We start from the raw sequence: 26,689 nt of genomic DNA on the forward strand, positions 1-26,689 counted from the left end.
CTACATGGGATGATTGAAGATGCAAGATATTAGTTATACATTAGGTTTAATAAAATAAAGAAAAATTTATATGTATTAGTTAATTTAATAGTTTTGGGATGATTTTGGTTTGTTAAACTCTTGTGTATGATTATTGTAATAAATAAATTAGATATTGATACTTTATAACTATTTTAATATCTTTGAGCTATGATACAAATTATGTCGCGTCACGACATGTTCCGCCGTTAGGTTGGGGTGTGACATCTAGCATTACTCTTTGGCTTTACATCAAAAAGATTGGGAAACCGTACTGTCAGCTGCCACTTGACAGTCGTTGTGCCACCAAAAGAGTAGAACTCTCTGGCGTAGCACACGGTGGGACTAAAACCCAGGTAGGTTTGGGATTCGAAATAACAACCTCACAATGCATAGCTCAAATATGCCTTTGCTGATATTCACCCAAAGTACCACAAGTGGGATCGAACTTGGGTCTCCATTGGAGAACCCAAGGCTCCACTATTTTTAAATTTTTTTCTTAATTTTATCTATTTTTTTCTAATTTGTCGTTTACATACGTCTCTCTCTCCATATATGTATATGTTGGTTCATTACTAGCTATTGATTTTTATTCCTATTAATTTGGGAATTTGAGACATTCTCAAATTACTAAAAATAGATTTAATCTCCAACCAATAATCCGACCCTCAAAACAATTACACCAACACTCTTAAAACCTAGTCATTTTACATTAAAAGACATTAATCCACACCATTATTAACGTTATAAAGATGTACACCAGCCAAATCATCTACCTAAATGTTCCCATCCTCTAGTGAAACCAATAATGGGAGCTCTGTGGTGTAAACAGATCGACCGACTAAAGACGGTCATCGCTGAGAAGACCTTATTAAGAGAAATGCAAGAAAGATGCGGGTCCGGCTACCTTGGATCCAATTGGCACCCAAGAGATCGTAAAAATTGGATGTCAAGCCTTGACCCAAAGAAAGCTCGTATCAACATGATAGTGTGGCCCGGGACCCACAGCTCCGCCACCAACAAGATTGGAATCGAGATGATTACCCGTCCGTTTGCCCAATGTCAGTCGTTATCCGTTTACCAACAACTTGTATGTGGGGCTGATGCAACCTAGTTATCAAGCTCGACTGGGCCAATTAGCAGGCCCAAAAGGAAGATCCAGAAACCTACTAAGTTGCTGGAATAGGATGCCTTTTTGACGTGGAGTTGGTTGAGTCAAATTGCATGTTTTTTTTAGTTAGTGCATCTTCTTATTTTCTGCATGATTGTTTTAATTGGTTGTTGCAAAAGTAGTGGGTTAGTGCATGAGTGTTCCTAAATAAGTGGCTAGTTATCGTGGTGGGGTACACTAAGTCATAGTGTGTTGAATATTTATATTCTTGTACTGCATTTTGGAAGATATATCAGAGAAAATTATCACACTTCTTATCTTTTTTCTTTATTGAGTCTGACCCAATCTAAGGGTTCCTCACCAATTGATGCTTTCATTGCTTCAATCCAATGCCTCCACGCAAAGATCCTTCCGATGAATCCTTTCATTCTCTACGTGAGAAACTTGCTCAGCTTCTCTCGCATAATTCCGAAACCGCTGCCCAAACCCAAGCTCGTTCTGATGCCCAATTTCAATCCCTACAAACTGCTTTCCAACAACAAATAGAACTCTCCAATAAACTTATCGCCACCATCATGAAAGACAAAGAAAAAGAGATACCAAAAACCCTTTCCTTCGGTTCTTTCGGTCCTTCCCTTGCTGACACAAACAACCCTCGACAACCAAAAATTAACCTGCCCATGTTCGATGGTTTGAACCCTTTAGATTGGATTTTCCAAGCCAACAATTACCTCAAATACTATCGCATCCCTGAAACCGAGCGAGTCTCCTTGACACAATTCTACTTCACAAGGGAGGCACTAAGTTGGTACAAATACTTAGACAATAATGACTTGCCCGGGACTTGGCCCGAATTCTCCCGTGATCTAGAGTTATGGTTTGGTCCATCTACATTCGCGAACAATCAAGCGGCCTTATTCAAACTAAAGAAACCTCAACCGTAACCATTTATCAGAAGGAATTCGAGAAACTCTGCAACTGCATAGCCGGCCTACCCAAAGAATCACTCTTTAATTGCTACTTATTCGGCCTTAAACCTGAAATCCAATCCGAACTCGCCATCCTCAAACCAACTTCCCTACACCAAGCCTACGGTCTCTCCAAATTGGTAGAAGACAAACTAAACCTAGCCAACCCAAAAACATTTCAACCTAGATCTTACACCACTCCTTCAACTCCTTCAACCAACCCAATCTCATCTACCTTCCATAAAACACCCACTGCTCCTTTATTACCCACACCAACAACACAAAAGAACCCCCTGCTCTTTACCAAACTCTCACCCGACGCACTACAAAAACGCCATAGTGAGGGTCTATGCTTCCGCTGCCCGGAGAAGTATTTCCCCAGCAATAAATGCAATCCCCCACAATTCCTATTAGTGGTCGACTACGAAGAGGTCGAGCATAATGAAACACCGGCTACAGAATCACCGCCCGCGGACTCGGAACCTCAATTATTTGCCCTCTCATCGGCAGCCTACTTTAGGATTTCATCACCTCAAGCATTACAGGTTACCGGCTTTGTAAAAGGCCAGCCGGTTCAGGTGCTCATAGATACCGGTAGTTCACGTAATATCATACAACCAAGAATTGTGTCTTTTACCGGCTTTGTAAAAGGCCAGCGGACCTTATTTTGGGCCTTGCTTGGTTGAGAACCTTAGGCCCAATTTTGGCAGACTTTTTCATCCCCCAAATCACCTCTAACCATGGCACCAAGGCCATTACCTTAAAGGTGAAAACCTATCTAGCCAAGTATCTACATCCATGCTCCACACCTTACTTGCAAAACATAGTATTGCATCCCGTCAAACTCTACATGTCCAACCTACAAACCCCACTGACCACCAATCATCCTACGAAACTCCTATACATTCTGATGTTGACATACAACAACTCCTACCTATTTATGCTCACATTTTTTCCAACCCTACTACACTCCCACCAAACCGACCCCAAAACCACCACATCCATACCCTCCCAACGTCTAAACCGGTTAATGTACGGCCGTATCGGTATCCACATTATCAAAAGGATATTATAACCACACTCATCAAGGAAATGCTCATTGCTGGGGTGATCAAACCAAGTACCAATCCATACTCCTCACCCGTTTTACTCGTAAAAAAACAAAAGACGGGTCATGGCGTTTCTGCGTTGACTACCGAGCCTTAAATTCGATCACTGTAAAATATCGTTTTCCCATCCCTATAGTTGATGAATTGCTAGACGAGCTTCATGGTGCAACCATATTTTCCAAAATAGACCTCACTTCTGGCTACCATTAGATACGGGTCGCACAATCCGATACCCACAAAACAGCTTTTCGAACCGTTGACGGCCACTACGAATTTTTAGTCATGCCCTTTGGTCTCTCAAACGCACCGTTTACGTTTCAAGCCACCATGAATGACATGTTTAGAGACGCACTTCGTCGGTATGTACTAGTTTTTTTATGACATCCTAGTATATAGTGCATCCCGTAGTGAGCATTACCACCACTTGCAATTGGTATTAGAAACATTGGCAGGGAACAAATTTTTTGCCAAACCTTCAAAATGCATTTTTGGGGTTGACTCGATATCATATCTGGGTCATGTCATTTCGGCGAAAGAAGTAGAGGCTGAACCGGATAAATTAAAAGCAATACAAGAATGGCCACAGCCATCATCCATGACCACTTTGCGTGGGTTTCTCGGTCTCACCGGCTATTAATTACCGCCGATTTGTACGAGACTACGCTCGTTTAGCTACTTCTCTTACTGACCTCCTAAAATCACCAACCTTTAAGTGGACTGATGAGGCCACTACAGCCTTCTCACAACTCAAAGTAGCAATGGTATCCTTAATATCATTAACCTTACCGAATTTTAAAAAACCTTTTGAAGTCACCACCGAGGCGTCAAATGTAGCCATTGGGGCGGTATTGTCTCAAACGATCATCCCATTGCTTTCTTTAGCAAAATATTGTGCCCATGAATGCAAGTAGCCTCGGCGTATGTTCGGAAATTATATGCTATTACGGAATCCGTTAAAAAATGACGTCAATATCTGATCGGTAGAAAATTCAAGATTTTTACCGACCAGCTCAGCCTGAAGCATCTTCTCTCTCAAGTGGTGCAAACTCCCGAACAATACAAATGGGCAACCAAACTCCTTGGTTATGATTTCGAAATATTTTACAAGCCAGGAAAAGAAAATCGGGTTGCCGATGCGCTTAGTCGGATACCGGAACCAACTGTGTTTGCCATTTCAACGGTTCAACCCGACATGGTGGAAGCTCTAAAAGGGTTCTATAACTTAGTAGAAGGCAAGTCGTTGACTACTAAATTGTTGAGGACCGGACGGTTCAAACAAATTAATGGTCTGGTCATCGAGGGAAACCGAGTATTCGTTCCAGAATATAACAAGGTTCGTGACTTACTTCTTTCAAAATACCATTCATAAGTGGTCGGAGGACACTCCGGTATCAAAGATACGGTAAAACGGCTTTCGTCTTCATTTACATGGCCAAAACTGAAAGCCGATGTCAGCGACTTTATCCGAAAATGCGAAACCTGCCAACAAGTGAAATATCCTAACCACAAGCCATATGGCCTTCTACAGGCCTTACCCACTCCGGTTAGTGTATGGCAAGACATAACGATGGATTTTATTACCGGGTTACCAATGTCTCACGGTAAAGCAGCCATATTGGTTTTAGTGGACCGTTTCTCTAAGTTCGCTCACTTCATCACCTTACCACCCATGTTCGGTGCGGTGTCCCTCGCTACACTATTTTTACAGCACATTTACTGACTACGTGGTATGCCTAAAAGTATTGTATCGGACCGAGATTCAATATTTTTAAGTAAGTTTTGGCAGGAGCCTTTCAAGCAGGTGGGAACAAGGTTAAAGTTTTCAACGGCTTACCATCCTCAATCAGATGGATAGACGGAAGTAGTCAATCGTTGCCTTCAAAACTACCTCCGGTCATTTGCAAGTGATGAACCACACCTGTGGAGTCATTATCTATATCTAGCCGAATACTGGTATAATACGTCACATCATTCGGCTATCAATATGACCCCCTTTCAGGCTCTTTATGGTCGTTCAGTACCTGACTTCAATCCTTACATTCCGGGATCCTCCGACACTCCATCCATCGATTTCTCGCTACAAGAACTTGGCAGGCTACGTGTGTTGCTTAAAAATAATTTGAAAAGAGCGCAACAAAGGATGACAAGTTTGGCTAATGCTCACAGAATAGACAAAACATTCTCGGTTGGTGATATGGTGTACCTACGTCTCAAGGATTATCGTCAGCATACAGTCTCTTTCAGGAAATCAAAGAAATTAGCAAAACGTTTTTATGGTCCATTTAAAATATTGGAACGTATTGGTCAGGTCGCATACAAATTGGAGCTACCACAAGGTTCTCGTATTCATCCCGTTTTTTTCACGTATCCTTACTGCGCCAAGCTCATGGGAATCCTACTTCCGTTCCATTACCAGAAATCAATGATCTTGGAAATTACTCTCGGTTACCGGAAGCCATAATTGATGAGCGCGGAGAAGGAGATTAAAAGGAAGTACTGGTATCTTGGAAGAATAAACCTATGGAAGAAGCTACATGGGAACGATACTCAAACTTTCAGGCAGAATTCCCAATAGTTATGGCAGCCCCTAGAACCCAGCTCGAGGACGATCTGTTTGTGAAGAGCGGGGCTGTTGATGCAGCCCAGTTATCAAGCTCGACTGAGCCATTTAGCATGCCCAAAAGGAAGATCCATAAACCTGCTAAGTTGTTGGAATAGGATGCCTTTTTGACGTGAAGTTGGTTGAGTCAAATTGCATGTTATTTTTAGTTAGTGCATCTTCTTATTTTCTACATGTTTGTTTTAATTGTTTGTTGCAAAAGTAGTGGGTTAGTGCATAGTGTTCCTAAATAAGTGGCTAGTTATCGTGGTGGGGTACACTAAGTCATAGTGTGTTGCATATTTATATTCTTGTACTGCATTTTGGAAGATATATCAGAGAAAATTGTCACACTTCTTGTCTTCTTTCTCATTGAGTCTGACCCACTCTAAGGGTTCCCCACCAAGGGCCCGTGTTCTCGATATTCGTGTTGAAGAGACGGGAAAAGTGTGTCATGGGATCTTAAGCACATACGGTGTTGATGTCGTTATAGAAGACGTTAAACGCTTTATTTCCGAAACCAAATCAGAAATCATAATTCTCAAGATCCGGACCGAGGCAGGCCGGATGGATCCACCCGGGCTCGAGAAGTACGTATGGGAACAACTTTATGAATTATTGATCCGTCAAAATGATAATGTTTTTGAGAAAACAATAACAGAGATTGTCACACCCCGTTGAGTGATTTGTGGAAGCGTAAAACGGAAATGTAACAGACACCTCTCGTATCAACCACATTGTTTATAAAGAATAATACAAACTAGTTTACAATATTTTACATCAATCTAACTTTGTTTACAACTAGGTGATACAAACTAAATCCAGCTCATTAAGCGACTTTACTTCTTACTAGCACACTTGCATCAATTCACCCAGCATTGATCGGAAGTCAAACAGGTAGCACATTGACTTTCAAATCTAATCCAGTACCTGAAAAACATGTTAAAACGGGTCAACTACAAATAGTTGGTGAGTTTCACAAGTTTCAAAAATAAGTTGTGCGTACAACAATCACAGTTGTAAGTACGCAAGTATGTATATATGTACATTCACAAGTACGTTTGTTTGTATGTTTATGATGTAATTATGCTAAGCTACAGTGAAGCCTTGACCGTCTGTGCTGTGTGCATCCATTTCCCACGCTCAATCAACCACTTTAGCTCCCCTTCCACCCACAACATGCCCCGGTAGCTATGTCTAAGACTACATAGCCTGTTTGTATAAGTATGGTCATGTGCAAACGGCGCTATGTGACACAGCAACCAGGAGGATTCCGTTTGGGTTTGTCAAACCAATAGTACTATTCACAAGCCACCAGCTCGAAGTTAATCACTGTGTTGGTGGGGATTTTCGTGTGTTAGCAATTAGATAATTCCCATGATCAAACAATTCAGAGCATATATATAAGTGTATCAACATGTTTTTCACCACAAAAATTCATAAAAGCAACTTTAAAGCGGGGTCATGAAACTCATCATTTAATCAGTAATCAGTAGTGTAACATTTCAGGGTTTGCTTACCTCGTAATTACTAGTCCCTATAATCAATATTATAATAATATTAATATTTTAATATTATTATAATCTCAATACTAAACTGGGCTGTATAACTAATCTGGGTATAGCTGGAACGCCCAGAAAGTGTCAATAGGCTTTGGTTGTGATGTTGTTCAATGTCTAATACCTAAAACCGAACTTGGCTCAGTTTCCCGATTTCCTAGCTGGGCCAAGTTGTTCGTTTATGCGTTCAGAAAACAGTTATGGGAAAATAAGCTTGGCTAAATGTGTTGGTTAATAAAATGATTAAGTTATAAAGAAAGATCACATATTGGGATCCCGGATTAGCTACGGGGCCCGTTGTCGTTTATTCAGTTTGATTTGAGAAGAAACGCGCAAAATCTATCCAGATTGTCCAGGTTTCTCATAAAAAGGTTCGTTTTTACTTAATTAATCCAAAAATATGATTTTTGATCACTCTTGGTGTTTTGATATTCCCGTAGGTTCGTTACTCGCGAACTTGCAGGTTTTTATTAAAAATGAATTTGTTTAATCTTCAAATTAGCATATTTAATTAACTATTAATCATTAAATTATGAAAATTTAGCCACTTATCAAATAAAATATGTAGATTTTTATAAAAATATTTCTGGAATTATTTACTGATTTATTAATTTATTAAAATTCATTTTATCAGCTATATTTAGCCTGAAAATCGTCCGTTTATCCCAAACGATTTCCAAAAATTCCTTAAAAATTTTTGAATGTTCAAATTATATCCCAAAAGCATCTGTGTCAATTCCAAAATGCAACAAGCTTTTTCAATATTCTTTTTGGCCCAAATTCGGCTATAAAAATTCATACGAACGCATATACACAAAACACCCTTAGACTTTTCCAAATGATACCAAATTTAATATGTGATCAAAATATATTAATTCTAACTTCCCAACAAAATTTCATAATTTTTCAACCATTTTAACTATTTTTCCCAATTAAACATCCCAATTCGGTAAGAAATTCGCCAAATATTCTCCGATGGTCAAAAAATTACCAAATTTGAACAGGGACTCAATGACAAGGTCTCTGATATCCCTGAAAAATTTCAAGACCTAAAAATATGCACATCACAACCTTAACCTAAACAGCCCGTAATCGAGTGTTTCGGTATTACCTTAGCAGTTTCGGTTCGTTTTCGCTCCCTTAATCCAATTTCCGGGTTCTTGTTCTTCTATATAAGCTAAGTACAGGACCTATATCATAAACCAAGCATGTATCATCAACATGGCAGCCTCTTAACTTAGGGTTTCGGCTAGGGTATTAAACCGAACTTTTAAACCGCAAAAACATTGTTTAAACCCTATAATCCGTGTTTATGGCCAAAAAACTATCAAACCAGGTTCCTAACCATGTGTGGGATCATAAAATATTTTTGGACCATTTTTAAGGTTTTTGCATGGTTAGAAGTGATTTTTGGCAATCAAACTATGTTTTTATATGATTAAACATGATTAACAAGTTGAAAAATTGATTAAAATCAAGAAATTTACCAGGGTTTAGGCTGAGTTTTGGTAGAACCAGATGTGGAGGTCCAGAATCTGTGAGAACTTCTCACTAAAATATCTTATAAATGGTTAAAATAAAAAAAATATGATTTAAGGGGTTTTTAAGTCCACTTTGGCGGGCTAGGTTTGTTGGGCGCCCTTTGGGCCCAATTTTGGCCCATTAGTCTCATTTTGCATGCCCGAACGTGAAATCCCGATTCCAAAAGTATTTTGGGTTTGGTTTTTAGTGCGAAAAATACATCGGGTACAGCAAATAGCACGAAAACGAGTGTTTTTCGACTATTTTTGTGTAAATTTATAAAAACATAGTATTTGTGTGTAAAAATCGAAAATATTTTCATGGATCGCTTAAAGCATTCCCAATAAGTGTTTTGTAAATCTTTTTCGGCTTAACGGATGATACAATGCTTGTTTGGTAACTACCTTTCGCGTTTAAGTTCATACCGAGTAGTTAAACAAGCATGTTTTCGTTTAACTGGTTTGCTTTCTTACTAAAGCCATAATACCAATATGATGGCTTATAATAAACGTATATCACTTATAGATGGCCCCTCGTGATATTTGGGTCATAACCAGACCCGTTTGGTTATCCGTCCGTTCGTTACGCAGTAAGCAGTTAAATGCTTATTCGATTTGTGAATACTGAGGTGTATCCGGTTTTTTCACGAATGTCACAGAGATCCTACCAAGAAGGGTTATATGTGTTTGGAAACCTCATAGGTTACCCAAGTTAAAACATAAAAGCCCGTTTTGGGGTTCGAGTTACTTGAGAGACAACTGGATTGACACGGATTTACCCGCAACAAAGTTTGAGAGTAATATGAAGTATTTGAGTCAGCAACTGCCCGTTATGGCCCGAAGGTACTTTTATAGAGTGGAGAACACGGTTACACCTCAAGCTGATAACCCAGTTGTGTGTGTTAAAGCGGTTACAAACCGGATTCATGGATATGGAAGATTGTTTATAGCACAATGTTTTCAACGTAATTGTGTTAATTGCTTGCAGATATTTTCAATTCATTTTATAGCGGAGGATTTTTTTGATGCATGTGTTGGGCTTACTCAGGCTAGACTTGAAGGGGAGGCTTGAAACTAAAAAAAATTACGAGACAACACTATAACCAAACTTCCGTCACACATACTTCAAGCCCACTTTAGAAGGCCGATTTTGTGAAATATGACAAGTGATTTACGTTGTTTGAAAACCCTTAAAGAAGATTATGAGATGCATACTGAAAGTGGGTTTTGTATGGAAATAATGTTAAGGCTATGTTTAAAATTTTATTTTGTTAATAGTTTTATAGCATTCAAAAAATGTTCTTTAAATTGTATGAGTGTGTACTGTGTTTTTTAGAGAGTAGTTGTAAGTGAAAATTGTCACATATTTCATGAATAAAAGTACCTAAATGTGAAACACATTTGCTACAATATAGTGATAACATAAAAAAGAAAAAAGGGAACCCAAACATTTTCTAATTTTGTCATAAATGTGTGAGAAATTTTCCTTAAATAATATAAAAAATTGGCTTAATTGCATGGTTGGTCCCTGTGGTTTACATATATTGCACACTTGATTCCGAAACTTAACTAATTACAAACTTGATACTTGTAGTTATAAATTTATTACTAAGGTGGTCAAAATGTTTGACTTTGGTACCCTAATGGCCATTACACACTAATGTTGTTAAGGTTTTCAGTTAGGTATGTGTATAACCAAAGTACCATTAATAAAAACAATAATAATAATAATAACAACAATAACAACTATACATGAGTGGGCCCCAACCAACACTTCTTCTTCTCCTTCCTCACCATCCACCATAAACTTGCAACAACCACCCCACCCTTTTTTTCCGGTGTCACCCATCACCACCACCTACCACCGCTGTCGCCATTACACATCAGCACCACCATTAGGGTTTCATGCATTTCATACAATAACTACAAAATCAAAATAAAAATCAAATCCTAACTTAATTTGGGATTTTTATTTATTGAGAAGCAAAGTGGTGGTGGGTTAATACATATATCTAAATAAATGTGTAAAAGTAGCAGATACTCACTGAATCCTATGTTCTTTCTTCTCGAAGTCAATGGTGACCAGCAAATATCAAACTCTTCACGAAGTCAATCGATGAACAAAATCAAACCATTCCACAAGCCACCATCATCAGACACCAATCTGCCACCTCTGTTACCCCCAACAGCCACTACTTCAGTTCTGAAACACCAGTCACTTCATGTTTCCACCGGCCACAGTTTCTACAATAGACCATAAAATCATTATCCCCATTGGAAAACCATCATTGTTTACAAATCATAAGGGATTGTGTGAGGTTTCTCATATTGCTGAATAAATGGTGTTGGTGTGTCTATGGTTACAGAAGTGCCATATTAGGGCTGAATATGATGGTGATGGTTCAAAGCTAGGGGTTGTAGTACTGGAGAAGAAGAAGAAGGGTGGTGTGGGTTAGGTGGTTATGGTGTGGATTGTGACGGTGGAGGTTGGGAAAGAAGAAGAGTATGGTGGGCTCACAAAGTTTATTGTTGTTGTTGTTGTTGTTAGTATTATTATTATTATTATTATTTATTATAAATATTATTATTATTTTTTATTAGACATTATTATTGCTTTCTTATACGGGTAGTTGGGTCATTTTACACAGACTTAACTGAAAAATTTAACGTCGTTAGTGGGTAAGGACCACCATGAGTACAAAAGTCAAGCATTGCACCACCTTAGTAATAAATTTATGACATTAAGTATCAAGTTTGTAATTAATTAAATTCTGGGATCAAGTATGCAATATGTGCAAACCTCAAGGAATAACCATGCAGTTAACTCTAAAGAAAACTCATCAAACTATTTCTTTATTTGTTTTTTTATTATTACGGGTAAACTATTAAAAGTTTTGCTTTTATTATATAACGTACTTATATAAACATAATTAAAGCCAATGAAATCTATTTAAACTTGTTGAGGTGAGACATTTATATACTCATTTAAAAAGAGGTCTTGGCACAAGTTTCACTTGTGAAAAAAAAAATAATGGTTTCAGGTTAGGCACGAGGGTTTCTCATATACAATGGGTTTCTTCTAAGGGTGTCTGAGTCATACTAAATAAATAGAGATTATTAGATGGTTCAATGATCCATATTCAAAAGACCATTAAAAAAGTTGTCTTGACCCGACTAGCCGTAGCAGAAGTGTAAAACGGGAATGCAACATACCCTCTAGTATTAACCACATTGTTTATAAAGAAACATTAACAAACTAATTTACATCACATTACACTCCTGTTTCAACTAGGTGTATCACAACATAAACCAGTTCTTTAAGCCGCTTTATCCTTAATAGTATACTTGCATGTATCTACAACAGCATCGATCACCACTTGACTACAAAGCACATAACATCTCATTCCAATTCAGGAATACTTGAAAAGCATGTTAAAAAGGATCAACTACGAATAGTTGCTGAGTTTCACAAGTTTAAACGAAAAATCTGATAAGCGTATCCATAATCATCATAATAGATATGCATGTGATGTAATTACACTAAGCTACAAGTGAAAACTTTACGTGCATTTATACCATGTGGCCTCCATTGCCACGTCATCCCGTGGCCCCTATCCGCCCACGACATGCCCCAAGTAGCTATGCCTAACACTACATAGCGTGTATGTATATATATAGTCATGTGCAATTGGAGTAATGTCTCCGCATCCGTGCCGGCCCAATTGAATTTTTCAAACCAACAATACTATCCACATGCCAACGGCTCATGGTTAATCACTGTGTTTGTGGGGACTTTTCGTGTGTTAGCATTTCGACAATTCACATCAGAATGCGTTTCCAGATAGATATACATAAACATGCTTTTCACCCCGACGTTCATAAAGCAGCTTAAAAATAGGGGTTATGAAATTCACATTATAACGATAGAGTCAGTACAATATACGTCAAAGCTAGTACATCTTGCCGATAATCCGATTCCTAAAATCGATACCATATTGTTAATACTAGTGTAGCCTCCAGACTGAATTGAGTTATATATCAAGTCTGGTGTAATTGTTTCGCCTAGAACATGTCATTATTCTCAGATTGTGGTTGTACAATGTCTAATGTTCAAAATCGGTTTTGGCTTAGTTTTACCGTTTCGCGTGTTGGGCCAAGTTGGTCGTTTAAGCGTTTCGAAAACAGGTAGAATTACACAAACTTGAGTAAACGTGTCGTTTGATAAAATGACTCAAACTATAAAGAAAAATTAGAGCTTAGATGTTTGGATTCACTACAGGACTTGTTTCCGTTTTATACAGACTGGTTTGGAGAAAAACCCGCATAATTTACCCGAATTGTCCGAATTTCTTTCAAAATGTTCGGTTTTTATCAAAATTTATATTTGTTTAACTTTCAAATTAGTACAACTTTTTATCTGAACATGTTTAAATTACAAAAATTTACACACTTGCTAATTATTAAGTGTATATTTTTATAAAAATATTTTGTGAAAATATTTACTTATTTATTAATTTATAAAAATTCATTTTAAATGCTATTTTTAATCAATAAATTGTCCATTTATACCAAACGATACCCAAAAAATCCGATTATTTTTCTTAGTGGTCAAAATAGCTTCAAAAAATCCCTATAAAATTTCCAGAACCAAACTATTTGGCTAAAACACCTTTATTAGCACTAAACAATCTTTAAAACATGATCATACGAGAATCCAAAAACTATAGCTAGGGTTCATCAACTGACCCCAAAATTTGTGTGTGATCTTATATGGTTTACCTGAGTCCTCCACAAAATTGAAAAATTTTTCAAGCTGTTTTGCTAATTTTCACAAATAAACCTCAATAAAACCTCAATAAACAGCAATAAAATCGCCAATTCTTAGGTTATCAAAATATTCTCAAATTTGAACAGAGACTCATTCATATAGTACCTAATGTCCTTGAAAATTTTCAAGGTCTAAAAATAAGCACCTCATAGTCTAAACTCAAACATCCCCTCAACGGGTGTTTCGGTTAATACCTTTGCGTTTTTTGATTGATTAAGCCCTTTTCTATTGTTTTCAGGTTCTTGGCTAGCTAGATAGTATCTCTACCATTCAAGTACAACAAAACCAAGAATGTAACATCAATAATCAATCCTTGTAAAATATGGTTTCGGTTAGGGTTCTACACCGAGTTTTTAATCTCTAAAAAAAGATTTAAACCTTTTAATCAGTGTTTTTCATCAAAAAAGTTCATGATTCAGATTAGCACACAGGTTTAGCATAAAAATATATTTTTGTTACATTTTGAAGGGTTTTTCATGGTTATATTTTGAAGGGTTTTTCATGTCCTTACCTAGGTTTTGGCTAAAAAACTTGAAGAAAAAGATGGAGCAAATTCTAAAATGAAGATATTTTTCCAACTTGTTGATTGGGATTGTTTATATTGAAAGAAAACAAGGGGGTGAGGTCCCCCTTGTTTCGATCGCAAGTAAGGGGGCCCACAAGTCCCTCTTTTTCTTCCAATTCTCGTTTTACGTGCATAAATGATCATTCCCGAGTCCATTTTATGTGTGGGTTCGTTTTTGACCAAAAAAATAGTTCGGGTGTGAAAAATAACGCAAAAACGAGTGTTTTTTGGCTTAATTTTGCAAACTAAAGAAAGCGTACTATCTTGTTGTAAAAATCCAAAATATTTTCACAAATTGCTTAAAACATCTCAAATAGTTATTTCACATGTCTTTTTTGGCTTGACTTGTGATACAATACTTGTTTTGGTATTAACGTTTGCGTTTAATATCATAAGGTACTGTTAACTGGAAATCTTTCCGTTTAACTGGTTTGCTATATACCAGGGCTATAATATCAATATGTTAATATACATATATCACTTATAAATGGCCTCCCGATTTATCCGAGTCATAATCAGTATCATTCGGTTAATTGTTTACTCAAAACGTAGTGGCTAAGGTATACTTGGTTTGTTAGGGCTATTTTTTTCTCCGAATCATTTTGAAACCATGAGATCTAGCGTTTATGTTTAATATCATAGCATACTGTTAACTGAAATTCCTTCCGTTTAACTTGTTTGCTATATACCAGGGCCATAATATCGATATGTTAGTAACTAATATGCATATATCACTTATAAATGCCCCCCCCCCCCCGTTATAACCGAGTCATAATCAGTATCATTCAGTTAATCGTTTACTCGATACGTAATAGCTAAATTATACCTGGTTTTGTCAAAGATTTCCGTATAACTTTTTTGTTATATACCAGGGCTATAGTACCTATATGTTAGTTACTAATATACATGTAACACCCCAACCCGGAACAGGATGACGTGTCACTATTACAGATATCATAAACAAAACACAATCCATTTAAAAGGAATAAAGAGAATCCAAAGGCAACCAATGAGTCAAAACAAACCGAACGAAATTCCTAAGTCAAATTTATTAAATTCTGAAATAAACGAAAAATATTTAAAGTCCTTATTCTTGAAATTCATTTTTACTTGATTTCTCATATTACCTGTCAACAAAATAAGAAAAACACAAACAAGAAAACACGACTGACTCAAAAATTGACCAGTAACGGAAAGAACAATAGTACATGTAAAGACAGACATACAAAAAAACAACACTTATATTGAACTGAAGAAGGGACTAAATTGACACTAAAACTAGCTCGAATATATACTCAAAACCCACACCAAATCAGAAACATATGCTTACCATAATTCGATACACGATCAGAACATAATTAGATGCGTATATATAAAAATATTGAAAATAAATCAAAACTATAATAAAAGCATATTGATGTGTTGTAAAACACACGTATTTTCCGCACGTTTTATCTACGTATTATATTAATTTTTATATGTTTTAACTCGTTTTAGATAGCTTTTACATATTAATCTTTATTTTGTAGGCTATGGGTGAAAGATTGAAGAAAACAGGACTTTTGGAGCAGTTTACGGCCCTTTTACGCATACAATTTCAAGACAAGACTCAAAGCCCGGCCCGTGTACTTCATGAAAAAGCCCATTACTTACAATATTATAACATAAAAAGAAAAAAAATAAAAAAACCCTAGGGTAGCAAAGTTCCGATCGCAGCAGTAGCAGGGAGAAGGAATGGAAAAAAAGTTTTTTCGGTTAGGGTTTGAAGCTTGTGGCGGCTAGGGAAGGAAGAAGACACAAGAACCAAGCCTCGGGATCATTCACCATCAGTTTTTACAGCCATGAGCAGCCCATAAACATCCATATCCTTACACCTTTTTCATTGTTCATATACTTTGATTTACTTGTTCAATTGATTAGTACTTTTGCAATTACTTGAGATATTGACTTGTTATTGATTAGTATTGATTATTGAATGTTTGAATTGATGTTTAATATGAGTTTATTAATGGTTTTATTAAAGGTTCATGGCTGTCCAATTATGATTCTCGGCTAAACTTGTTAGTTCTACCTAGGAATGATGATTATTGTTAGTGTTTGATAGGTTTTATGGATTGTTTGATTAATAGACCTTAATTGCTATTGTAAAGTTTGATTTAGACATGAAATAGGTTGTGTTTAAGGGCTAGAAATTTTGGTAATTCATTGCATGAACCCCGTGTGTTGATTGATTAGTTTTGTGTTAATTGATCGATGCATTGTTTGATTCTAGACTTAGTGTTTAGGGTTTGTTTGCGGTAGGTACCACCGTAGGGTTTTGTTGCATGATTATTTGGATTAAGTACAGTGGTTAAACACCTTATTTGAGACCGAGAGGTGATAATAAGTTAGGGTTGTCTCATTCCCTTTACATGCTAGAATAAGGATTGCGCGAGAGCGAGTTCGTTTCTTGTCAGGTTTAGGTGTTTTGAGCGACTAGTTGATCTATTTTGGTTTAAGTTGAATTGTTCCTCTATCCTTGGTTGTGGAGTATTCATTTCCATTAGGGTCGAGTGTTGGTGAGACCGAGAGGTGATCTAGCATTAGAACACATTAGCAATTGTTTCCTGGTTTGGTCGTTTTAGGCGATTTTGAGTAGTTTAGGCTTGTTGAGTGAGACCGAGAGGTGATCCAGTGAGCCCGAGCGATCCTTAGTCGTGTCATCTTTAGGGACCGGTGTCTTGAAGTCATTCAATCCATTAGCTTGTTAGGCCTACAATTTGATTCAGACCTAGGTAGACGTTTTTCTCCATCCTAAGTTAACACAGTTAGTTTTCCGTTAAGTTTTCTATTTTTGGTAAGTTTTGTTAGTTAGTCCAGTTAGTCCTGTTAAGTAATTAAAAATCAAAAATCAATTAAATATTATTCTAAGGTAGGTCTTGTCTAGGGTTAGTAATCGTTAGCGTCTTACGTGTCCACGTGTTCGATACTCGGACTTCCTAGGTCTATACTACTTGCGATCGGTACACTTGCTGGTTGTGTGTGGTTTTAGGATTTTCGTTTTAATATTAAAGCTTAGTTGTGAGGGTCATTGTTATAGGGTTATTAGACACACATCACATATAAAAATACTAAACTAAACGACCGTGATGTAATAGTAATAAAATAGGTCGTGTAACACAGAAGCACCAAAAGCCATAAACAAAGGGGTACACAGCTAGCTAGTCCATGCACCTATGAGATGATCCGAGTGGCGTACATGCATTATTCCAACCCCAGAAGTCAGAAGTTAGAACAGAACTAGGATAAATCCATACGCCCCTAAGTGGACCTAATAATACACAAGTACTAGTTAGAGATGCCGTAAACTTTAATTACGAACTGTCACTACAAGTGCCATGTCATTGACGCCCCAACGACAAGTCATAAAATACTCAAGTAACAGAGTACTAAAGCTAAAAGCATATAATTAAATATATTCAAATGGGAACATGCAACAAAGAGTACAAAATATATAATCTATTGCATGCTACAAAATATATTATATAAAATAACTGAACTCAAAATATAACTGACGCATAACAAAAATCTGTATTACAAAGTAACGGAACATAATTAATACTAAGAGTAAACGAAAACAAAAATGGTACCACAAAGTAACGGAATATAAATAATTCTAAGAGTAAACGAAAACAGAAACCGTACCACAAAGTAACGGAATAAGAATAATAATAAGAGTAAACGAAAATAGAAACCGTACCTTAACCAAAGCGAAAGAAAAAGTAAAGTAAATGTCGCCCGCAAATTGTATGAGAACCTATGGTCTAGTTACTTGTATGATTAATATTTATATAGAACATAAATTGTCATGTTGGATGATTCATTAACTTACATATTCTCCGGCGACTACGTACAAGTTTGAGGTGTATAATCATTCACCAAAATCAAACATTTGATCGCTTATATAATCATTCACCAAAATCATACATTTAAATATTTATTAAATAGGTGTATTGGTTATTAATAGTCCCAACTTTCACCTTTTGGTCTCTATTGGTCCTAACTATTGAATTGGCTAGTAACGGTCCCATGTTTATCATTTTTTATTCCATTGAGCCACGACTAACAGACTAGTAACTTCGTTAATGGCATGCTGACTTGTCAATCCTACATGTCAAAAAACCTATTACGTGGCATCCAATATGGATCTTTGTCCATATAAATATAAATAACTCTTTTTATTCAATATACTTAATCAAATTTGTGAACATAATAGTTCATTCACTCTGGATACAAAAATAAAGAAACCCTAACCTCTCTTAATCAAGATCAAGCCCTAATCTTTCTGAATGAAGAACAAGCCCTAAGCTCGACGATTGAAATCCAATGGAGAATTGCATGAAAATATCCTTCTAGACTAATGGGAAATTTGAAGTTTCACCCCTCGAAATTAATGTGTGCTGGGGAAAAAGAACCTCATTAAGTTTATATTTGATAAAATTTCATACTTTGAATTACTAGGTTATGCAGTGGAGTATGGCTCATACAACTCGAAAGATCTTTGGATGTATTGCAAGATTCCCGATGATGGTTGTTTGAAACTATTACTTAGTGATAAAGATGTCACTGAGATGGTGTCTTTGGTTGGTTCTAGTTCTGCACAAGGTATAGTTTTATACATTCAAACTGATAAGATACGGAAATCCAAAGCCCATTCCACTAGTCCTCAAGACCAGCCCCTTATCCCTCTAGCCCAGTAGCCCTCAAGCCCATCTCATTACCCAGCCAAGTTCATCTAAATCCCAATGAGGAGCTTGTTTGAGCCCTAGTTCAGAAGTTAAGAAGTACACCAAGCTTACAGGTAGAAAACAAGTTCCACTAGTTAAGAATTCACCTACAAGAATTGAATCACCAGTTAAGGCTATACGTTTAACACTTGGATCACCAGCTAAGGTTGCAACCACACCACTTAAATCAAATAAAGATGAAATAGGTAGTGGTGGGTCAGATTTCGGGTCAGATTCAGAGAGTTAAAAAGATGATGATTCTGATGATTTGTCTTATAAATGTGATTTGTATGATGATGGATCTGACAATGACGATGAATAGTGGATAGATTCAGTTGTAAAGATACAACAAGTGAATGAAGAAAATGCTGAATTAAATAAGAAATTACTTGAAGAATGTCTAAAACAATCTGGTGATGCACTTAATGAAGCATCTAGTAGTTATGAAGATTCTGATGTTGATATTGACACACTTGGAGAGAGTGAAGATGACAACATTACACGAAACAAGCACAAAAAAGGTGTTCTAGTTGTAAATGAACAAATTGACTAGTCTAAGTTTAAATGGGTTGTTGGGATAAAGTTCCCCACCAGGAACGCTTTCAAAGATTCAGTTAGAAAGTATGCTATCTCAAATGGTAGGAATGTTTACATTAATACAAGTAACAAAAGTAGAGAAGGGCGTGTAGGTTACAAATGTGTGGGAGGGTGTCCATTTCTCCTGTATTGTTCATATCACAAAGGGAAGAGTTGCTATATGGTTAAAACTGTGAAAAGTAAGCACAACTGCGAGAGAAACATGTCAAAGAGTAGACAATTGAGTGTTAAGTATATAGCTAAAGACTTCTTAGCATTATTTAGAGCTAATCCTATATGGCATGCTAAGGAGATCCAGCAAGCAGTTAAAGAGAAACATAAATGGTTAGCTTATAATGCCAAGAATTGTACATATAGGATGGTTCTTGGGTCAATGAGGGATCATTATAGTAAAATTGGGTGTTACTTGGCAGCTTTAAAAAAAGAAAGTCCAACTTCAACCTTTGAATTGCTAATTGCCCCACCGGGGTTCAATAACCAGGACCCGAATTCAAATTTGGAGACATTCTTTAGGTTGTTTGTGTATTTTGATGGGGTGAAGAGGGGTTTTTTAGCTGGTTGCAGGAAATTGTTGTGTTTAGATGGTTGTTTTCTCAAAACCTTTTTAGGAGGTATGTTACTGGCTGCAATTGGAAGAGATGCCAATGACCAAATGTACCTTTTGGCATGGGCTGTTGTTGAAGGTGAGTCTATTGATAGTTGGGAATGGTTCATGGAAGAACTAAGAAAAGGTCTAGAGGTCAAAGATGGTGGAAAGGACTGGACACTTATCTCTGACCAACAAAAGGTATGACTTTAATTTTTTGATATCTAAGTTATATAAGTTCTAAAGTCTTAACTATTATAATTATAATGTGACAGGGATTATTGAATGCCGTTTCATTGGTTTGGAAAAATGCTGAACATAGAAACTGTCCAAGGCACATATTTGCAAATTGGTATAAGAATTTCAAGGGTGGAGAGTTAAAGGCGTATTTCTGGCAGGCATGTAGGGCTTATAATGAGGCTGACTTCAATGATGCCATTAGCAAGAAGAAAGAAATATCAGTTGGCGCGGTAGAGGCATTCATGAAACAGAATCCTCAAAGCTTTGTAAGGTGCTTTCTTAAAAATCACACATGTTGTGATGTCATAGTAAGTAACATGGCTGAGACTTTTAATGGATCCATAGTTAAGTCTAGATCTAAGCATATTATCTACATGTTAGAGGATATCTTGGTCTCAACAATGATTAGACTAACTGAAAAGCATTCTGAAATGGTAGCTAAAGATGTGGTTGTGTGCCCAAGGATACAAGATAAGCTTGATAAAGCAAAAAAATTTGGCTTTTAAAAGTACAGTGTTCCCATCATCATACAATGTGTTCCAAGTTAAAGATGATTTTGATGATGTTTCAGTGGACTTGCTTAACAGAACCTGCACATGTGGAAAGTGGGACTTAAGATGTATGAATATTAATTATACAAAATTTAAGTTTAGTTCATCTTTCTCTTATTGTGTATAATACAATTCAGGGATATGCTCGGTATCGTACCGATACCGACCAAACTATTTCGATCGGTGCCGGTACGGTACCGGTATTGAAGGTAATAATTCAGAAAATACCTGTACCGTACCATACCGGTACCGATCCCGAAACTCAAAATTTCAGTACCAACGGTACCAAATCGGTACCGGTTCGGTACCGGTACCGAATTTGCTCCTCCCTAATACAATTTTTATTTTAATAGGTATACCATGTAAGCACGTATGTGCATTTGCCGGGTTTTTTGGAAGGAATGCTAAAGAGTTTGTCCATGAATGTTACCTTAAAGAAATATACTTAAGGTCATATGCATATACAATTCCACCCTTGCCTAGTGAAAGGTTTTGGCCAAATGTTGATTATCCATTGGATCCTCCTCCCATCAAAAGTCAACCTGGAAGGCCAAAGAAAAACCAAAAGAGAGGTCCCCATGAAAATCCTATGAAGCCAGGTACGTTGACAAAACATGGAATTCAATATAAGTTGTAGAAATTGCAAAGAACCCGGGCATAACATCAAAAAATGTACAAACCTAAGAGGTCTACGGGTCAGGCCACAACATCAAAACCGGGTGCAATGGGAAGGCCGAAGGGAAAGTCAACAAGTGCAACACATAAGTCAACTCAAGCCACAAAATAGTCAACACAAGCTACACAACATTCAATTGGTTTTAAAAGGCCAAGAGAGATGACAAAGGGGATGCCAATTCAATCACGGAAAAAGTCAACTCAAGAAAAACAACCAAGTCTACCAACACAACAGTCAACTACTTATAAAAGGCGAAGGGAAAACACCAAGGTGAAAAGCAAGGGGAAGGCTACTTAATGTGTATTAGTTAATGTTGCAGTCTTTTGGTTCATGTATTTTGGTTTGTCAAGATGGTTGCAGCCTTGTCCTTTTTTATGTTCCTAATCAAACTCATGTAACTTGCAACATTTCTAATGTATGTACCTTTTGGTTATGTTTGATGTAATTTGGTTAATATGATGTTAGTTTGCTACTGTTAATATGCTTGTAATAACTTCTTATAATATGAGCATTATGGTCATTTTAACAAGTGAATAAGATATGGGCATTACGGTCATTTTAACCAATGAATTCTATATGCCAGTGAACATTTTGTGAAGTCAAACTTGTATGTGTATGCATTTGGTCATTTTAACCAATGGATACGATATGGTAGTAGGCATTTGGTCCTTCTGTTTCGTTTTTTTAATTTTAATGTTTTTATTTAGTGATTAGTGGAGTTGGTGGTTAGTTTTCAAAACAAAAATCTGTAAGTTTTTATTTAAGTTAGTTAATATAATATGGCTGCCAATATGTTAGTTGATGTGTTGTAAACACACGTATTTTCTGCACGTTTTATCTACGTTTTGTATTATATTTTATGTGCTTTTACTTAATTTATATAGGTTTTACATATATTTAATAATCATGTAGGTTTTGGGTTACAAGGAAGAGAAATCGGGACTTTTCGAGGAGCTTACGAGCCTTTTACGCATACAAGTTCAAGACAAAGCTCAAAGCCCGACCCATATGCATCATGGAGGCCCATTACTTACAATATTATAACATAAAAAGAAAAAAATAAAAACCCTAACTTGGGCAGAACTTGCGATCGGCAGGCAGCAGCAAAGGGAGAAAAGGAAAAAACTTTTTTCAGCTTAGGGTTTGATCTTGTGGCGGCTAGGGAAGGAAGAAGACACAAGAACCAAGCCTTGGGAAGGTTATACATCAGTTGTTACAGCCAAGAGCAGCCCCGGAATAATCCATATCCTTACCTATTTTTCATTGATCATACACTTTAATATACTTGTTGAATTGATTAGTAGTTTTGCAATTACTTGAGATATTGACTTGTTAACGATATTTGTTGAACATTGAATGTTTGAATTGATATTTGAGATGAGTTTTATGGTGATTTCATTGAGTGTTTGCTGCTGTCCAAAGATGATTATTGGCTAAACTTGTTAGTTCTACCTAGGGATGATGATTATTGTTAGTGTTTGATAGGCTTTATGGTTTGTTTGATTAATAGACCTTAATTGTTATTGTAAAGTTTGATTTAGACATGAAATAGGTTTTGTTTATTGGCTGGAAATTTTAGTGATTCATTGCATAAACCCCGTGTGTTGATTGATTAGTTTTGTATTGATTGATCGGTGCATTGTTTGATTCTAGACTTTGTGTTTAGGGTTTGTTTGCGGTAGGTACCACCGTAGGGTTTTGTTGCATGATTTATTGGATTAAGTACAGCGGTTAGACACCTTCTTTGAGACCGAGAGGTGATAAGAAGTTAGGGTTGTCTCATTGCCTTTGCATGCTAGAATAAGGATTGCGCGAGAGCGAGTTCGTTTCTTGTCAGGTTTAGGTGTTTGAGAGACTAGTTGATCTATTTTGGTTTAAGTTGAATTGTTCCTCTATCATTGGTTGTGTAGTATTCATTGCCATTAGGGTCGAGTGTTGGTGAGACCGAGAGGTGATCCTTCATTAGAACACGTTAGCAATTGTTTCCCGGTTTGGTCGTTTTAGCCGATTTTGAGTAGTTTAGGCTTGTTGTGTGAGACCTAGAGGTAATCCAGTGAGCCCGAGCGATCCTTAGTCGTGTCATCTTTAGAAACTGGTGTCTTGAAGTCATCCAATTCATTAGCTTGTTAGGCCTACAATTTGATTCAGACCTAGGTAGACATTTTCCTCCATCCTAAGTTAACACAATTAGTTTGTCGTTAAGTTTTCTATTTTTGTTAAGTTTTGTTAGTTAGTCCAGTTAGTTCAGTTAAGTTAAAAGAAATCAAAAATCAATATAATATTATTCTAAGGTAGGTCTTGTCTAGGGTTAGTAATCGTTAGCGTCTTACGTGTCCATGTGTTCGATACTCGGACTTCCTAGGTCTATACTACTTGCGATCGGTACACTTGCCGGTTGTGTGTGGTTTTAGGATTTTTGTTTTAATATTAAAGCTTAGTTGTGAGGGTCATTATTATAGGGTTATTAGACACACTTCAAGTTTTTGGCGCCGTTGCCGGGGACACGGTTTTAGGCGTTTTCAGAGCAATCCGAGTTAGGACTTACCTTTTGTGCTACTTATAATTATTTTTGTTTTATTTTACTTAATTGTTAGAATAGTTTAGATAATCTTATTTCTAATTATTGTTTTTATGCGACAAACTTGATCTCGTGGACCACCCGACACTGAAGCATTTTCTGAGCCAGAGAGAGAGAGTTTCGTGAGAGACATCGTCCCGTTTCACCCTCGTCCACTTCTTCATCCGTCGACCCCGACGATAGGGATATGATCATGGGCGACATTCCACCAAGGAGGACAGTTGCGGATCGGGCTCGACCTGCCAATGCTAGCGCGAGATCCAGCATCGCACCACCCGCCATTGGAGTTGCTACGAACTGGCAGATCCCGTCGAACATTCTAAATACCATTGCTCATTCTTGTCAGTTTCACGGGTTGCTTCATGAGAACCCGCACTCTTATCTTACTCGCATCGTGTGCATCTGCGACACTTCCCATCTTGCGGACGTTTCCAAAGACGCCGTTAAGCTCCGCGTATTTCCGTTTTCACTCGCTGATCAAGCGAGTCTGTGGCTTGAGTCCCTCCCACAGGTCTCTATAGCTACTTGGGCTGCCATGCAGACCCAATTTCTTGAAAAATACGATCCTCCGGCTAAGGCCACTCGTTTGCGTAACCAGATACATTCTTTTCAGATGGAGGACACCGAGAGTTTTTACGAGACCTGGGAGCGATTTAAGAATCTATTAGCGCTGTGCCCGAACCATGGCTTGCAAGATTGGACGGTCGTCGAGAAATTTTATAATGGAGTGACGTACGCGACGCAGAGTATGCTCAACATGGCGGCGGGAGGAAATCTGTTGACGACTAAGGACCCTGATGAGTGTATCGCTTTATTCAATGGGCTAGCTATGAGTGGATACCAGAGACCACCCACCAGAGGAAGTAAGACCGTTGATTCCATCTTACGAGGCATGCATTCGGTGGACACGACCACCGCACTGACGGCACAGGTCGAGGCGTTGGCGAAGATGGTGAAGGATATGCAGACGAAGAGCAAGTTGTGTGAGATCTGCAGAGGGGGGCATGATACCATTCAGTGCCCAGTCAGTTCGCAGGAGGAGGCCGTAGACTTCATAGGGAATCCAAACCGAAATCCAAATTCTTTCAATTCTTAGAATTCGGGATGGAGAGGCAATCAGAACTCCAACTGGAGGAGCTGAAACCAGCCCTGGTTTCAGCAACGCCAGAGTTTATTTCAGGATGCCGGTGAGGGAGCGAGCAGTGGGGAGAAGAAGCCCACTTTGGAGGAGATGATGGCGCAATAGACACAGATGTTGTCACAGCTTATGACGCGTGAGGATTCCCGACACAAGGAGACACAGGAGAAGCTTCGAGAGCACGAGTAGTTCATGAGGAATCAAGGAGCGTCGATTCAGAGTCTCGAGCGGTAGATGGGGGAGATAGCCAGCCGATTTAACGAGAGGCCGCAGGGTTCACTACTGAGTAACACCGAGCAGAACCCGAAGGGATTCACTAAAGCTGTGACAACGAGGAGCAGTGCAGGGGCACGAGAGGAGCCCGGGATTCAGCAGAGAGGAGTCGTCGAGGAGCCTGCAGTAGTTGTAGAGGAGCAGGTGGATGAGGAGATTCAGATGAGTCTCCACCGGCCCAAGTGCATCAGAGGAGCAGCCCAGGGAGTTCAGCACAGGCCGAGAGACAGCAGCTACCGAGCGAGCTACCCAGAGTCTACAAGCCTAGAGTACCATACCACGGGAGACTCCGTAGAGATAGAGATGAGGAGCAGAATTCCAAATTTGTTGATCTTTTGAAGCAGTTTCACCTTAACATTCCATTCCTTGAGGCACTAACTCAGATGCCTAAACACGCGAAATTCCTCAAGGATATCCTTTCGAATAAGGAGAAGCTTGCTGAGGTTGCTTCCATCCCATTGAGTGCTAGTTGTTCTGCTGTCTTACATAGAAAATTACCAGAAAAGATGGCCGATCCGGGGAGTTTCACGATTCCCTGCATCTTGAGTGATGATACGGTTATTCATGCGCTGGCCGATCTCGGTGCCAGTATTAATCTCATGCCGTATTCCGTGTATCGCAAGCTGGGTCTAGGCGATCCGAGGCCCACCAGGATGAGTATCCAGCTTGCTGATCGTTCTGTGAAATACCCTCGAGGGGTGGTCGAGAACATGCTGGTTCGTGTCGACAAGTTCATCTTCCCGGTGGACTTTGTCATTCTGGACATGAACGACGATGATAGCGTACCACTGATTTTAGGCCGACCATTCCTTGCCACTGCACAGGCGTTGATCGACGTCTGCGAGGGTAAGTTGATTTTGAGAGTTGGGGATGAGAACGTCACCTTTGACGTTCGACAGTCACTTAAACACCCCAAGTCTGCTGGTGACTCCCTGTACTTTATCGATACTATCATGGAGCATGTTGGGGAGTTTTTCAGCGAGATCTGTGGAGGATCCGCCTCCGAC

The 26,689-nt window shown here is 38.0% G+C and overlaps 2 protein-coding genes across 2 annotated transcripts; both read left to right on the forward strand.

Annotated features, from left to right (window-relative positions):
- The first annotated feature begins 826 nt into the window (after positions 1-826).
- Positions 827-9,966, forward strand: LOC143530638 (uncharacterized). The gene is made up of 5 exons (XM_077026122.1): positions 827-1,123; positions 4,315-4,539; positions 5,206-5,514; positions 6,136-6,471; positions 9,546-9,966. The coding sequence occupies exons 1-5, from the start codon at positions 827-829 to the stop codon at positions 9,954-9,956; spliced, it is 1,578 nt and encodes a 525-aa protein (XP_076882237.1). The 3' UTR covers positions 9,957-9,966.
- A 9,876-nt stretch (positions 9,967-19,842) lies between these two features.
- Positions 19,843-20,972, forward strand: LOC143530648 (uncharacterized). Its single transcript, XM_077026128.1, has 2 exons — positions 19,843-20,427; positions 20,502-20,972. Exons 1-2 carry the CDS (start codon positions 19,843-19,845, stop codon positions 20,970-20,972), a joined length of 1,056 nt encoding a protein of 351 aa, XP_076882243.1.
- The last annotated feature ends 5,717 nt before the right edge of the window (positions 20,973-26,689 follow it).

The sequence above is a fragment of the Bidens hawaiensis genome, unplaced genomic scaffold (genome assembly GCF_021521415.1).
Source record: "Bidens hawaiensis isolate Kalapana, Puna unplaced genomic scaffold, B.hawaiensis_p1.1 tig00000657_1, whole genome shotgun sequence".
Classification (NCBI taxonomy): domain Eukaryota; kingdom Viridiplantae; phylum Streptophyta; class Magnoliopsida; order Asterales; family Asteraceae; genus Bidens; species Bidens hawaiensis.

What these genes read in the sequence shown, in the direction of transcription:
- LOC143530638 (XM_077026122.1), top strand. Translation starts at nt 827, where the DNA reads ATGGGAGCTCTGTGGTGTAAACAGATCGACCGACTAAAGACGGTCATC. An exon ending in TATTGGAACGTATTGGTCAG is followed by an intron (nt 5,515 to 6,135) that starts GTCGCATACAAA and finishes GCATTTTGGAAG; the next exon opens with ATATATCAGAGAAAATTGTC. An exon ending in AGAAAACAATAACAGAGATT is followed by an intron (nt 6,472 to 9,545) that starts GTCACACCCCGT and finishes AATGTCACAGAG; the next exon opens with ATCCTACCAAGAAGGGTTAT.
- LOC143530648 (XM_077026128.1), top strand. Translation starts at nt 19,843, where the DNA reads ATGTCAAAGAGTAGACAATTGAGTGTTAAGTATATAGCTAAAGACTTC. An exon ending in TTATCTCTGACCAACAAAAG is followed by an intron (nt 20,428 to 20,501) that starts GTATGACTTTAA and finishes ATAATGTGACAG; the next exon opens with GGATTATTGAATGCCGTTTC.